The sequence below is a fragment of the Electrona antarctica genome, assembly GCF_951216825.1.
Source record: "Electrona antarctica genome assembly, chromosome: 4".
NCBI lineage: Eukaryota > Metazoa > Chordata > Actinopteri > Myctophiformes > Myctophidae > Electrona > Electrona antarctica.
In genome coordinates, this window is record NC_136809.1 from 49,560,965 (window position 1) to 49,577,095 (window position 16,131).

Below are 16,131 nucleotides of genomic sequence, written 5' to 3' on the forward strand. Positions count from 1 at the left end.
TGTGAGATTTGACTATAACAAATGCAAATGTCTTCTAGATCTGTTTCTCTCTGCAGAGTGCAGAGATTGTTGAAGAATACAGGCAGGGTTTATCAGAGACCTCCAGAGTTTGAAATGACGTCTGAAGTTACTCTAGAAATGTACAATAAAACGGACAATAACAATAGTCTGGTTGCCCTCTGGCCAGTGTTTTTGGCAGGATATTTTGATTTTAGTTTTAGTCCTAGTCTCTTGAATAGCTTCCATTTAGTCTTGGTCATATTTTAGTCACCCGGAATCTTTTAGTGTTGGTCTAGTTTCAGTCGACTAAATCTACAGTTGATTTAGTCGACTAAATTGCATTTTGTTGGGCCTTGATGTCATCGTAATGACTGTTTTTACACTTGCTGAAAATAGCCAATCTACAAGCTCACAACGCGCCGCAGAGCTTGTAGATCTGCTATTTTCAGCATGCAACCAAGTGTAAAATGACTTATACTGGATCTTGTCCACTAGTCCCTTCCTAACATTTTAGTCTAGTTTTTATTTGTTGATGTCAATATATTTAGTCTTAGTTTTAGTCATCATTAGTTTTCAGTGAAAACATTTAGTCGACGAATATTTTCTGTCTTAGTTTTAATCGACAAAAACAACACTAAAACGTACAATAAAACTGACAATAGTCTGGTTATTGCCCTGTGGCCAACCAACCATACTAATACGCTGTGTCATTACTGTAGGAATACATGCATGTCCCTCAGAAATGGAGCACCATCTAAAAGGGAAATAAACAGGCTTTCCAGCACTATAAGTTATTACTGTGAAGCATTGTAATAACAGATAAATAATCTACCAAACATGACTGAACTTTGTTTTGTTTACATCCAGAAACAAAGGCTTTTCAACAATGACAAAGCCATTAGCCTTATTCTCAAAATAAAAATAAAAACTAGTATTTGTGATCCATTACTTTTAAAGACGTGTAACAATTCAGAGTCCCAGGGAATGTTTTATAGTCTAGAACTCTAGATCTAGAACATTTTCTGTTTTAACCAATGTTGCCACCTAGTGGCCAGGTTGAGCAACTGACATTAAAACGGTTTTTGTTTTGATTACTTTATTGAAATTACATTCAAAAGGATAGAGCCACAAGAAAGCCGTTAGGCTTGTTGTGGTCCTCTTGGGGACCAACAATACAAAACAGACAAAAACAAAATACCTTTGTATTTTGCCAGGAGACAAAAAAACAAACATAAACCAAATAATAATGAAATCCACAGGGCATCTTTATTGACTTTTACTATTCCACGAGTATACATTTCATGTTCAGTAACTATGGAATGATGTAAATGCTGCTGAAAGGTAAACGTTTTTGTTGCTTCACAAAATGTGCCAGTATGTTTATTTGTTTTTATTCTGGAACCATGTCTCCGATCCACTTGAGGTAGGGCGGGTTGCCCTGGTCGATTGGCAGGCTAATGACTTCAGCCACTTCATAGGGGTGGTTGGAGCTGGAAAGCACAACGGACCAATGGGAGTTATCTGCACACACACATGCCAAGGTTATAATAGTTTGGGATTTGTCATTATAGTTTAGTTTTGGTTTCGACTTTCTCTTCTAATGCAGTTCGTTTTACTAATTCATTTTTTAGAGCAGGTTAGCTAGTTTGTATTAGGTTTTAATTTGTGACAACGCTTTGTTTTTGTTTAGCTTGTATTAGTGTTACTTTGGATTATTTGTCATGTGCAGGATTTAAAAAAAGGCCAGGGTTAGTATTGTGTAATAAAAACTCAACAAAAAAATACATTTTCAAAAAGTATATGCAGTTACTGTTTGTTGAGAAAAACTAAGGGCATTTTGTCTATAATTACGTTGTTGTAGTTAGTTTTGTGAACACAATACAGTTTCATTTATTGTTTTTTTTTATCTAGTTTATAGTTCAGTTAAAGCAAATGTTTCATTTTAGTTTAGCTTTAATTATAATGACCTTGACGGCCGCACAGGCTGTGATAACAAGGCTGTGATAGCGTGAACCAACTGCTCCACTTTGAATCATCCGAGTATAAAGGGTTTAGAAAATATGACATAATGACAGCAATGTTCCCTTTAATTAACTGCACCTGCCACGGTCACAATGACATGCTTTAGTTTTGATGTCAATGTCGAACACACCTGACCTGATAAATCCCTCATGCAGATGCAACATAATTATCATCTCCTTTGAATTGTATTCATTTAATAACACAATTTGGTTTCTGTAAACAAACTAAGTAAAGGGCTCACTTATAACCTGCTAAAGCCCCTGCAGTCACGACTTAAGATGTGGTTGAACAAGTGGTTCCAAGGACCCCCATAACTCTGAAAGTATACAAATGGAACCAAATGTACACTTACAAATTAACAGAGTTCATTTGTAAACTCCCGGTCGCAGATAAGAAATTCTACCCCTGTTGGTTGGTATTCCCAACCCGCAAATATGACGTGAGAGCAACATGGCCGCTGTGTGAAAGTGAATGCATGTCTATTCTGGGCTGAACATTCGACACAAACGGCAGAACTACAAGGTTGTAGATCTGCTACTTTCACCCAAAACATTTGGTGCAGAGGGAAAACCGGGAAGGGGCCTAATATAGGCCACTGGGGGACTCCAGTCAACCAAGTGGGTTCTATGTGGTTGAACAGAACAGATCATTATTAGGAAGGTGGTCCAAAAATATGAACCCACAATGACATTAGTGACGAACCATAATATAAAATATTGCGGTTCTAGTTCACTTGCAGGCAAGGAACCACTTTCTACCACATCTGGCCACAGTATACATTGATTATATCTTACCGAACATATTCGGCAAGGGCAGGCACTTTAGTACTTCTGGTCTTGATCATCTGAAAGCACAACAAATTAGTTGAATCATCAGTTAATTAAGCCAACTGCAGCTCAAATAAGGCTTTTCTGTCCTGCCCTCGGTTTCTTTCCTGCAAATACTGTTGTCTGTGATTGTGCTTCTGCCCAGCACCTGGCTTTTTAAACTGTGGATGAGTGTGCTTTATTAACTTGTTTAATGTGGATTCTGTCGTTTTTCTGATAAGAGCTGTTACCAAATGTAATTTATTATAGGCCTTACAGTATATCGATGCTGTTGGGCAGAAACCTCTCATCTCCATATTCGAACTTTTTGTGTTTTTTTCGTAAATGAATAACCTACTTGCCTACAGTACATACTAACAGCGTCACACTAAAGTATCAAAAGTAGCAGATCCACAAGCTTAAAACTTGACGCGAAGCGACGCGCTTTGCGCTTGTAGATCTGCTACTTTTGCCCTTATAGAGCTTTAGTTGTCTACCAATGATTGCTTAATGTTGTTGTTCAAATACTAGATACCTAAACAGTCAAAGAAAATAAATAAAACCGGGTTTTAAACTGAGTTGTAGATTCTAGCATCATGCAGCATGTTGGGTAACAGACACTTACCAGCAGCACTTCACTGTCCTCCTCAATCTTACCCTGCCATTCATAGCTGAGGATAACAAGAATAAAGTATATTAATAATCTATCATCTCCTGATCAAAACATGCGCCCAAATGACTGACTACTGTACTAAACAGTGATGTAAATAGGTTTTCAATGTAATGAGTCCCGGGATGCATGGATGGTCTTTTAGATGAGTCCCAGGGACATTTTATGAGTCCCACTTCAACAACATTAGGAGTCATATTTTGCCATTTTTACAAATTGCAGCATTTAAAATGCCCCCTCTATTCAGTAAACATATCCATGTTTTCATTAGTACCCCACATGACAAGCCATTCAGTTGCAGGTATGCATATTGACCACTTCTTCCTATAGTCACACAGGATGTCCAGCGGTTCTGGCCCATCCTAAACATTGTTTTCCTTTTATTTCTCTCTCTATATCTAAAGAGTTACAAGGTATGTGGGTCGGTCTGCCTGTCATTACATATTGGCAGATTTATATATTAAATGAAACTGTTACAACTGTTGCTTACGCATAGGCTAATATAGTAATATTCAACAAAGCAAAACAGAGAAAATCTACACTTTGGTGTGTTGTTTGAAGAGGTGGGTGGGAGTTACTGCATATTAAGTGCTGCAGCCTACACAGCAGTTTGGTGCACATTCAGAGTTATGCAACTCAGAACAAATTATGAGAATCAAAAAGAGCAATTACATTCCTCTCTCTCTCACTGAAAAGACTAACATTTGAATTGCTATTCAATTAAAGTTTATAATTACATACATTTCCCCCCCCAAAAAATGTATCCCACGATTTTGTAACTCATTTTTCACCCGGTGCCAATTCATTGCCTAAGCTTTTATCCTGGACGATACACTCCCTCTGCCTACCTGGGAAGTGGGGAGAGCACCGAACTGAGCTCATGCTTCCTGCAATGCATTAGGAGTGAGCAGGTCGCTTCTTATCACCTGACAGAGGGGAGTTTCCCCGGTAGGACGTATGAAGGAACACATTATTCCAACCAGTTCCTTTCCCCTCCATCAGGTGCCCTCGCTGACCGGATCGAGGCAGTATAGAGACCGGGAATTCTTACTGCATGTTTTTTGAGGGTACCTACCCATAACTATATTATTACGCACTTAGGCACGTGTACGCGCGCACGCACGCACACACACACACACACACACTCACAAACTTACACAGATTTGATGGCAGGGATGATGTTGACACAAGCAGCCAGCTTCTTCTCCACAATACCTCTGTGAGAAACAAATGGATCAATTAACCACAAACAAATCTACAAGTGGAGCCAAGTGCTGTGAGGGGCTAAATAAATATGTAGTGTACTGTGAATACTGAGATCCAGAAAGTGACACTGAACTAGACAAGTGCCTCTTGGACATCTTTCTTTGTCTGTCTATCTGTCTGTCTAATAGCACTATACTGTATTTCGAGAGGTTATGAGCTTTTTGCTCAAAACTTAGTTTAAATACTCAGGTTCTCAGGTTCAAGTCAGTCGACTCGAGTCGAGTAGCTTTTCATGAGTTGACCTAAAAGGACATGGCCCATTACTAAAACCATTAGCAGTTTTCTGTCTTTCCTATATAGGGCATAGCAGTGGAGCAGTAGAGATTTACAAAAATATATCAATAATTTTTATTTGATTCTAGGCTTATTTATATATAAGCCTAGAATCAAGCCATCCAGGATCCTGGTGATTCATGGCCATAAAAGCCTTTATTCTGTGGAAAGAAAGAAATGAATATTTAACCCATTTAGACCCGAGGACGATTCTACAAATGCCTTCTAAATCCTGATAGTTTTCTGGAAAAACCTACGTTTCTACGTCAGTGGTTCTCAAGGTTTTTCATGTCAAGCACCCCAAAAGTTATATGAATTTGGCCGCCGACCCCCATCTGAAAATATGTTGTTCCAGGGATCTGCTATTTTCAAAAATAGCAGATCTACAAGCTTATAGATCTGATATTTTTCAATAGCTAAAGTATAACATAATCCTTAAAACATCCAAAAGGGGTTCCCGTCCAGAATGGCTTAATTATATTATATACTACACTGGGTGTAGCGTGTAGTATGTAATACGCCGGTGCCGGAAAATGCACTCGCTCTCTCTCTCGTACCCAAAGCACTCTCAGCCACCCTGATGTTATTTATGTACAGCAAGTGGCAAGCGCTGCACACACCCCATCTGTAGAAGCCGGTTCACAAACCTGTGAATCTCAGCGCTGATGGGATATTTTGTTAATGCCTGCATGGAATACAGAGAAATGTATCGGCTCAGTGTGCCAATTAGCCGCCTTTCTTAAATGGACACTTCACCCTTTTTGCAAAAAAATACATGTTAATGGCGTTTAGAAGATTTAGAACACTTTCCTGGGGGTCTTTATGTGTGTAATATGTGGTTTTAGATATTTTAGATTTTAGCAGTGAGCCCAGTGTCTCTGATGTCATGGACACTGGGCTCACTTCTTTCCTGGACTACAATTCCCATAATGCTTTGGTGCACTGCTCCTCCTTGTGGCTAGGGGGAGGGCTGTCTTACTGAGACAACATGTAGTCCAGGAAGTAAGCGAGCCCAGTGTCGATGACATCAGAGACACTGGGCTCACTGCTAAAATCTAAAATATCTAAAACCACATATTACACACATAAAGACCCCCAGGAAAGTGTTATAAATCTTCTAAACATCATTAACATATATTTTATTGCAAAATGGGTGAAATGTCCCTTTAATAAATATCCTTTGTTTAGCTTTTCTTTCTTTTTTCCTCCTCTTCATTCTAAGGTTTTATGGTCATGATCAACCAGGATCCTGGATGGCTTGATTCAAGGCTTACAATAATTGTAAATCTCTATGGGGAAAATGAATGGCAGATTTTTCAGTGCTGCCAGAAAACCTATGCCCTATTCTCATGGAAACTACAAATGATAGAGTGCACACTGTGACTGCACGGCACACCCAAAAACATATTTCAGCCACTTCTTTACACATGTTAACCTGTGATGTGATGATGTGAAGATGAAACTGGCCCCAGAAAGAACTGACCACAGTAAAAAGTCTGTAGATATTATTTATTTTGACTTCTAACCAAACCGTTTATAATGTTTTTTTTCATAGTACTGTATATTTGTATGTCATTACATATTCTGATGAACTGAATATGAAGGACCTCAATGGAAACCACAAGCCATAGGCTTTCTTTGGTTTAAAATCCTCTTAGTAGATCTTGTATTTAACTCTACTTTGCTGTGCTTTTTGCAAACTGCTAATAAAGCAATCAATCAATAAGCTATAATCCTAATTCTTACAATGAGAAAGAAGGCACACCGTGTATCTGCTTTTATTAAACGTTTATTAAACGAAGACCCGGAAGGGTCGAAACGTTTATTTAATAAACGTTTCCTGGGAGCAGATATAAGGTGTGCGGACATTCCGGACAACCCTTCTTTCTCATTGTACGCATCTTTTTGTTCGGCACCTGTAGAGTTTTCCTAATTCTTAACATATAATAGCATAAGAAAATATGGATACAGGTAAATAGTTATGGATAGAGACCAGTGTTGTTTTTGGCAGCACATTTTGATTTTAGTTTTAGTCAGTCTCTTCAATAGTTTATTTAGTTTTAGTCACATTTTATTGATTTAGTCGACTAAAATGCATTTTGGCGGTCCTTGATGTCGTCGTAATGGCTGTTTTTACACATGCTGAAAATAGCAGATCGGCTATTTTCAGCATGCAACCAAGTGTAAAATGACTTTTTTAGTCTTAGTTTGAGTCATCATAGCTTAGTTTTCATGTAGTTTCCATTATGTTTCGTCAGTGAAAAAAGGTAGTCGACGAACACTTTTCGTCATTACATAGTTTTAGTCGACGAAAACAACATACAACACTGATAGAGACAGACTTGTCACCTGGCCAGGTCTCTTGCCACCGTGTCGTTGGGGCAGGTGACAAAGGCTGTAGAATGTGTGCCAGATGTGTACGTCTCGGACGCCATGGAAAACGCTCTCAGTCCGACAGTCCTCAGCAGCTGGAACATCAACCCGCTCACCAGGACGGTCTATGATGATGATGTCGGCATGGAAACAGAGGCAAGATGACATGTCAACATGTGTGAACACCAGAGGGAGCAAGGCAAACAGTAGACATGCACAACAATGTATAGGGTATTAGGGTAGCCCTCGAATGTCTGTGATCTTACATACATTTCATTTATTCCCCAAATACCCAGCCATAGATCGGCCCCATCCGCACGCGGTTAGCAGACTCCGGCTGCTATGCGGCCGCTAGAGGCGGGATCTTAAATTATAATGTCCAGGCCACCAGAAAAATGTAAACTTAAAGGAATTATCTTAATAGTTATAAGAATATAGGGCTGTCAGTTTGAGACCATAAGAACCATTTTAGAAAACCCAGAGTTGGAACCAAAGCTGAACGAAATAGAACCTTTGAGAGAGAACTTTGAATGTACCCAAATGAAGCAAAATTAATTCATATATTTTACCTTTAAAATGATTGAAATATACCCTTTAAATCCTTAACTTACCAAGGCAGCAAACTTTTAGAACGCCCTTTGAAACCCTTTGGTAAAAGATCCGTTTGAAGCCCAAAAATAGAAAGACCAGTATAAGTAATTTTAGAAAGACTCAAGGACCGAGACCACACCGAATATATAAAGTTTAAAGTTTAGTGCAGATTATTCAATTCTACGAGAAATGTGTTGCAGATTCGGATGTACAATTGAAGCATTTTTTTATTTTATTTTTTTGGGGGGTGGGGGGGTGGGGGGGGATTTCTGAATGCTTTATTATTGCAATGTAGTTACTAGGAGAAAACGAGATAAATAATAAGTGCCAGACAGTATTCCATCAGTAATGCCGGGTTGGTCCTAGGGAATTTTGTTGTGACGACAAAACAAGTCAACAATAATTGACAACCAACACTACCTGTACAGCAGGGCTGTATACGAGGGCTGTCACAGGCAGCCATGACCGTGTACACTTAATGACTGACAGGCACGTGCACACATAGACATCAAAGGGGGCTTCAGCCCCTGCCCTTTTACCCGTCTGTAAAACAACTGCCCTTTCCAGACCACGAATGCAGCATTTACTATGGTGAAAGAAATGTAAATGCCACACTCCTTTCCATGCCATGCCAGAAGGCAGCATTCAGGAGAATTGCTTTTTTTTCCCGAAGTCTCCTGAACGTGAACACAGTATTTTGCACTGAACAAATGTGTTTAGAAATCCATGTCGTTACACCGCATCTCCACTAGCTAAAGAGTGCTGGGTTGTGCCCCGAAAATAGCTGATCTAGATCGCTTTTTTTGTCCAAAAGTGCCCTCTTACGGGATAGCCCCTGGCTCTCTGCAAGTCTGAGTCTAGCCTGCAGAGGTCCTGAGATAGTCCGAGTGCAGGGGGACGCATACAGTAACCAAGGGAACACGAGGATGAAATGGACAGAAAGACAAAGAAATAATGGACAAAGTGCTGCTGTTCTCCAGCAATAACTACAGTACATGATACAACACTAACATTCTGAGTGTAAAGTGGAAAATGAACCAAAAGTTTAACAATTAACACCATTTTCTTTTACCGAGCACCCACGTGTTTCATATTTTCCAAACCAAGTACTACACTTGGAGTTTGGACAGCTGGACTCTATCAGATATCAGATGAAAAACAACACTAGGATAGTCCCTGGAACAACATCTTTTGAGATGGGGTCGGCGGCCAAATACATTTTTACATTTTTGGGGTCCTTGACATGAAAAAGGTTTGAGAACCACTGACATAGAAACATAGGTTTTTCAGAAAACCTTTTTTTTTTTTATCCCACGATTTTGCAAACCGTTATTTTCACCCAGTGTCAATTATCTAATCATGTAATCCTGGGTGCTACACTTCTGCCAACCTAGGGGGGCAGCGGGCTGACCTCATGCTTCCTTCTATGCATGAGGAGTCCAAGCTGCTTCTTTTCACCTGACAAGGGAGAGTTTCCCCGGCCGGAAACCGGCTGCCCGGGGGGAGGTATGGTAGTAGACCAGGATTACTGCATGTTTTTGTGAGAGTACCTACCCTAGGGGACATGGGGACATGCAACCCCCACAGAGAAAGCCTTTTTATAGTTAAGCAAAAGTACTGTAGCATACAAAAATTGTTGAGATTTTTGAAAGCCTTTTTTTAAATGGGCATCAGGTCTAAATGGGCTAAACCACACTGTCCACCATCGTCATATTTGTTTAGTAGCTGCGTCCAAACAGGGTGTAGAACTGAGCAGCTTCCTTTCCGCTCACACACATCTGTCCAGGCTGCGGTTTCTTCAGCGGATCGAAGGGGATACACAGACTCTTGGCTCCCATGGACGGGGCCCCGGGCTCCAGGTCCTGGTCCCTGGCTGTGGTTTTCTTAATCCAGTCCTCGCAGTCGATGCCTCCGCAGAACGGAATCTGGACAATCTTGCCATGGTCCAGTTCTTTCTGAAACTCCTCCATTGAGTCTGCGGCCACCATGTGTTGTTTCAGGTCATCACAAGCCTTCTCATACAGGTTGGTCTGGATCTCCTCCAGTACATGTGGGAGTCTGTTCTCCACTTCAGCCTCTGCCACAGTGAGGCACTCTTTTGTGTCTCTCCTCACAGCAACACACTGATTCTGCTTGATGTCTTTAGGACCGACCTCCAGCCGGATTGGCACTCCCTTTTGTTCCCAGTGTGCGAACTTCCATCCAGGCTTGTAGTTGTCTCGGAGGTCAGCCTTCACCCTGACGTCAGCTTTCCGCAGCCTGCTGAGGTACTGGGAACACTTGGCCACGATGGCGTCTTTCTCTGCCTGTGGCAGGTCAGCTGTGATACCACAGGGGATGATGATCACCTGTAGGCAGGCGACACGGGGCGGCAGCACCAGGCCCATGTTGTCTCCATGGACCATGGTCAGAACGCCGATGGTCCTGGTGGTGAGGCCCCACGAGTTCTGGTACGCAAACTGCTTCTGCTTCTTAGGGTCCTCGAACACAATCCCAAACATCTTGGCAAAGTTCTGACCCAGATGGTGAGATGTGGCTCCCTGGATGGCTCTGCCACTAGCAGAGATGAAGGCCTCTACTGTGGTGGTGTAATCCCCTCCGGCAAACTTCTCCTTTTCCGTCTTCCTGCCTTTTACCACGGGGATGGCCATCAGCTCCTCATAAACTCTGGCATACAGGTCCAGGATCTGCAACACCTCCTCCGCTGCTTCTTCCTTGGTGGCGAAGGCTGTGTGTCCCTCTTGCCACAAGAACTCTCTGGTCCTCAGGAACGGCTGGGGATGTTTAAACTCCCAGCGCACAACATTACACCACTGGTTCAGTTTGATGGGCAGGTCTCTGTGGGACTGAACCCATTTGGCGTAGGCTGGGTACATCACCGTCTCACTGGTGGGTCTGACAGCAATGGGCTCTGCCAGCTCCGTCTTCCCCGAGCGAGTCACCCACGCCACCTCTGGGGCAAAGTCTGCGATGTGGGTCGCTTCCTTCTCCAGGGCAGCCTGGGACACAAACATGGGGAAGTAGCAGTTCTCCACTCCCAGCTTCTTAATCTCCTTGTCGAAGAAGTCTTTGATGGTCTCCCAGATGGCAAAGGACCACGGACGGAGGACGTAACAGCCACTGACGTCATAATACTCGATCATCTCTGCCTTGGTTAACACCTCAGAATACCAGCCTGCCAGGTTCTCCTCTTTCTTGGCTTCTATTCTCAACCGTGTCTGCTTCTTGGGCCCCTGGCCTTCTCCTCCGGCTCCTCCTCCAGCACCTCCTGAAGAGTCCTTGGCTTGGCTGCCCTTCTCTCCCTTGGCCTTCTTCCCTCCTCCTCGTCCTCCCTGCTTCTCAGACTTGTTCTCCCTCTCCTTGCGGTTCTTGTCCTCTCCACCGGTGGCCCCTGCAGCAGCCACAGGCTTATAGTCCTCTCCGCTCACGCTGTTGTACTGGTTCTTCAGGGCCAGCAGGGACTTCACAGCCTCATCCACCTGATCCTTGGGGGCTTTGTCAGGCTTATATTCCTGGCCAGTGGCCTGCTTGTACCGTGCTTTCAGAGCTAGCAGCTGTTTCACGGCTGCATCAACCTGCTCCTTGGGAGCTTTCTCCGACTTCAGCTTCCGCACAACGTCTCCCTGTTCAGCTACCTGCTCATGCAGGCCTGCTGAGGAGGGGGTGGTGGTGGAGGTGGGAGGAGGAGGGCTGGAGGCAGGTGGGGTGACCCCAGGTTTATACTCTTTCCCTGTCAACTGTTTGAACTCTGCTTTAGCTGCTGGAGACTTGGCAGGGACAACGGGAGTGTTTTTGGCTGCCTGGGTCTTGTTTTTGTCCTTAGAGCCGGCCGTGGGCATGTCTTTAGTGTGTCCGTCTGGGATGAAAATCAGCACACATGGGCTCTCCTTACAGCTGTTAGGGCTGATTGGCTCGTAAGGCTGGTCACATATGTAAAAGCCACGCCTCTGCAGCTGGATGATGTCACCTTTCTTCAGGTTCTTCAGAGAGGGATCTCCCAGCATCCTCTCCTCCAACTTGCTTTCTTTGTTGATGTACTCTTTGAAGTCGTCCTCTTTCCCCAGGACAGGCTTGGAGATGAGGTGTTGGTAGTTGACGCAGATTGTAGGGAGCAGTGGGGCTCTGTTTGTGACCGCCAGCCAGGTTATCTTGGTGGTCTTCTTGAAGTCCTTGTTGTCCAGGTTCAAACGAGCCTCCATGGACAGCACCTTACCACTGGAATCCTTATTGATTTTGGTGATGACGAGGTTCCCCAAGTTGATGAAGGTTACCATCTCGCCCTCCTTGAAGGTCTCTGCGTCTCCCCCCTCCACCAGCACCCGGGGTCCGTACCACACCTCCTTCTTCCCCACCTCCTCATTCTTGGGGTGTTTGTCAGCCTCCTTCATCTCCTCAGCGGCTTCAGGGATGTCAACGGGGACCACATATGAGCTGGTCAACGCTGTGTATCTGGGAGCCACAGGGTCTATCACCTTCTTGTTAAAGGCCCAGATCTTGTCCCACTCCATGTTCACCACCGACCTGGATCCTCCCTGAGCAGCGATAAACTGTTTGAGGCCCTCGACAGTCATTCCTCTTCTCAGCACTCCTCGGACGGTGGGGAAACGGGGGTCGTCCCAGCCATCGACGTAGCCCTGGTCCACAAACCAGGTGAGCTTCCTCTTGGACAGTACAGTGTTGTTGAGGTTGAGCCTGGCATACTCCCAAATGTAGGGCTTCCTGAGTCGCAGTGCATCGATCACCCAGTAGAACTGGTCATCGCGGTCATGGTACTCGGTGGTCCTCAGGGCGTGGGTCACCCCCTCTACGCTGTCCACAATGGGACAGGCAAAGTCGTACGTTGGGTACACTTTGTAGGTGCTGCCTGTGCGGGGATGGGGAGCGTTCTTGCAGCGGTAGAGGGTGGGGTCTCTCATGCAGCCGTTGTTGGACGCCATGTCGATCTTGGCTCTCATACAGCAAGTCTGACCTCGCTCTGTACCAGCCTTCATCTCCTCCCACATCTTAAAGTTCAGCTCCACCGAGTTGCTGCGGTTCTTGGACTCGATGCGCTGCTCTCTCTCCTGCTTCATCTGCTCTGGTGGCGTGTCGTCGATGTAGGCTTTGCCCTCAGTCAGCAGCTGCTCCGCCAGACGCTGGATGGTGGGGAAGTGGTTGCTGGTGTACGTGAACTGGTCCGGATAGATCTGTAGCATGGAAACGTCCTCCAGGATCACCTTCTCAAAGTCCTCCTTCTCCTTCTCAGGGTTGGTGTCATCGAAGCGCATGATGAGCTTGCCTTGAAATGTCACCTGGTAGTGCTGGTTCAGCAGAGCAGCCTTGGCATGGCCAATGTGCAGGTACCCGCTGGCCTCTGGGGGAAAGCGGACCACGACTTTTCCCATCTCAGCTCCTGGCAGCTCAACAAATTTTCCCACATCCCGTTTTTTCTCCCTCTCCTCTGAGTTGGACTTGTGTGGGGGAGCTTTGCCCTCGGTCCACTTGCTGCCCACAGCAGTGAATGGAATCTGAGAGGCCAGGAAGTTGAACCATCGATGGACATGAAGGGAGGATCCACCCTGACCGGACCACTCCACATGGCCTTTGAGTGCAGCCCAGACACAGAGGTCAGCCAGGGTGACAATATTCCCCACCAGGAAGGTTCTGAGGGACAGGGTCTTGTCCAGGTCCTCCAGGGCTTCTGTGAGCCCGGTCTGACCACAGAGACGCCGGGCACTGAACTCCAGCCAGTGGTCCACCTCTGTCTGTTCCATCATGTTGGATCCGTAAAGGCCCAGGGCGGGGGCCACGCAAGCCAGGTAGCGTGCGATGGAAGTAACATCCGCGAACTGCAGAGCATCCGAGATGCGGAGCCTGGTGTCTTTGCCCTCCTCCACAGAGAGCTTCACGCTCCCCTTCACGTGCTCTGCAGCCAACAGCGCCACCAGGGGCGGATTGTTGGAGTTAATGGTGAGGCGTAAGGCCATGATCCACGTCCCAAATACCTTTGTGACTGTTTTGTTGTTTTCCACTCGTTTAAAAAAACCTCAACAAAGTGTGGCAGTTTGTAGTTGTTACAAACAAGATGTTAGCGAGCCCTGAGTGGTCAAAAGAAGCGATGATGATGATGTCATAGTGACGTCGCAATCACAGGACAATGAGAGGGAGTCCCGCTGGACTCTCATGAAGGTGAATGTGTTGCCATGACAACCTGTAGATAAAGCCCTGACTTCTCTTACTTCTGTGAACTCTCTAACAGGCAGATCTGCAAGCTCTCAACGCGTTGCATCGTTACCCTTTGTGAAGTAGTAGATCTACTTTTTTGATATTTTTGGAAACTTTCCAACTGCCCAAAATAGTGATCGATTGTATATATATATTTTTTTTGAGTGGTGCAAACCACTCCAATAACCAGCTTTGTCTGTATGTTTGTGTACCTGTACCAATGTTTGTGTACCTGTGTACGTGTCCGTGCACAGGTGAGCATGGTTACTATGGTTAGTGTGTGACGTCACTGACATAGCTGATCAGACTATATAAGACCTTGCACCACTCAGTTCACACGGGTGTGATTTTTTTATTAAAGTAGCGTTTAAAATATTTGTTACGAAGACTCTCCACGTAGGGACCAACCATCGAAAGTACATTACCTGAGAACCCATATATGGGCATACCAACACTGACATCATCACTCTGACAGCAGAATAATGACATAATTTTGACATCACTCTTACAGCAGACTTACACAGTATAAAAGGACAGCTCTCAGCTTCCAAACCTCAGATGCCAACCAACGCACAGGGTATCTCCAAGTAGACTCTACTGGACCCAAGCAAGACACAGGATACAGGACACAAGACACAAGACTCAAGACACAAGATTCAAGCATCAAGATCAAGAACACTTCAACACATACGAACCAAGGTGTCTGGCCTTACAACCCAGACCCCTTTGTACCTTACAACCCAGATACCTTGCATAGCTTCACCAAGACCACAGTTCCAATTACACCTGTTAAACATCCTGGTTATTTGTTCGATTAATTATTATTGCACTCCCAGAACAATGCATTCCCAGTGTAATCATGTAAGTCAGTGGTTGTCAACCGTTTTCATATCAAGGCCTGTTATTTATTCGGCATTTGAGCCACAGACCACCATTTGATGACATTAAGCGAAGCCTCAATATTTTGTTACCGTTGGATGACATTTTGTCCACAATTCCATGTTGTATTGATAAATGTGGTGCCATAGGAGATAACAGGCAAACGTTGGTCAAAATAACAATTGTTCTCTACTGTTCCTGTTTTAATTGTGTGGACTTCTTGTAATGTTTAACAATAATTGAACTCTTGAGTGTAAAAATTAAACTCTCAACTCATTAATAGCTGGGGGGACCACCTGGAACCTCGACAGAGACAACTGGTGGTCCCCGGGCCACTGGTTGAAAACCACTGATGCAAGTGTCAATAAATGTGCAGAAAGAATGCATGGAAAATGCACTCACCAGGACCAGTGATTTCATAGACACGCCTTGTAATGTCTCTGCGGGCAGTCCAATGCGCATTGCCTGGGCAAGGCAAATAACATTATAGCTATAATCTATAGCTACTGTACAGTAACTTATAACTCTATAACACAAAGTGGATTCCCTAAATGTTAGGGCCTAAAATGTACCTGTAAACACAAACAGCCAGCATGCACAAAATAGTCAGTGCATCAAAAAGCGTTATCATGGGACCTTTGAGTTGACAAAAACTAATATATTTAGTTGATATTGTAATCCATGAAACAACTTAACAAGCAAGCTTGTCAAACATAACTACAGCCGTGTTCGTAACGGCAAGATGGGCGGAGGACGCCGCCAAATGTATGCTGATCATGCAATAATAAGAACAACAGAACAACTTTCTGTACCTTTTGGCAGCTGTCTGAATTCAAAAATACCAGCAGCAGCACGTTAAACACGGCTACCGTAAAGTGCAGTGTGATGGTATGGCGATTGTCTGTCAAACTGTCGTAAGCGCGAATCCTGTGTTGTTTCTATCGTCAGAGCTATCGGAGCCATTGGTTTCTATTTACTTTCAGGTGCTCATATCCGGCTTAGAGCCCGCCCAGCGCCCACCGTATCCGGTAATGTCCACAAGCCCAT

The 16,131-nt window shown here is 44.3% G+C and overlaps 2 protein-coding genes and 1 long non-coding RNA gene across 7 annotated transcripts in view; all 3 read right to left on the reverse strand.

Annotated features, from left to right (window-relative positions):
* LOC306921578 overlaps positions 1 to 16,131 on the reverse strand; it is a 566,256-nt gene that overhangs the window by 20,585 nt on the left and 529,540 nt on the right. The window lies entirely within an intron of this gene.
* On the reverse strand, positions 1,248 to 16,054 carry LOC306921576 (protein CutA homolog). Of its 5 annotated transcripts, XM_079498760.1 has the most exons (9): positions 15,897 to 15,994; positions 15,487 to 15,549; positions 14,726 to 14,799; positions 8,022 to 8,070; positions 7,387 to 7,535; positions 4,656 to 4,715; positions 3,454 to 3,499; positions 2,817 to 2,866; positions 1,248 to 1,490 (listed from the first exon to the last, which is right to left on the reverse strand). In XM_079498760.1, the coding sequence occupies exons 5-9, from the start codon at positions 7,512 to 7,514 to the stop codon at positions 1,391 to 1,393; spliced, it is 384 nt and encodes a 127-aa protein (XP_079354886.1). In that variant the 5' UTR covers positions 7,515 to 7,535; positions 8,022 to 8,070; positions 14,726 to 14,799; positions 15,487 to 15,549; positions 15,897 to 15,994; the 3' UTR covers positions 1,248 to 1,390. The 5 variants fall into 5 exon arrangements, with proteins under 5 accessions (XP_079354886.1, XP_079354885.1, XP_079354887.1 ...); XM_079498759.1 differs by lacking the exon at positions 8,022 to 8,070; XM_079498761.1 differs by lacking the exon at positions 8,022 to 8,070 and having other exon boundaries at positions 14,726 to 14,802; positions 15,897 to 15,988.
* On the reverse strand, positions 9,644 to 13,967 carry LOC306922117 (bifunctional glutamate/proline--tRNA ligase-like; the record flags this gene model as incomplete). The annotated part of the gene is made up of 1 exon (XM_079499510.1): positions 9,644 to 13,967. One exon carries the CDS (start codon positions 13,965 to 13,967, stop codon positions 9,720 to 9,722), a length of 4,248 nt encoding a protein of 1,415 aa, XP_079355636.1. The 3' UTR covers positions 9,644 to 9,719.

What these genes read in the sequence shown, in the direction of transcription:
- LOC306921576 (XM_079498758.1), bottom strand. Translation starts at nt 15,546, where the DNA reads ATGCGCATTGGACTGCCCGCAGAGACATTACAAGGCGTGTCTATGAAA. An exon ending in AGGACAGTGAAGTGCTGCTG is followed by an intron (nt 2,867 to 3,453) that starts GTAAGTGTCTGT and finishes TTGTGCTTTCAG; the next exon opens with ATGATCAAGACCAGAAGTAC. An exon ending in GCCCTTGCCGAATATGTTCG is followed by an intron (nt 1,491 to 2,816) that starts GTAAGATATAAT and finishes TGTGCTTTCCAG; the next exon opens with CTCCAACCACCCCTATGAAG.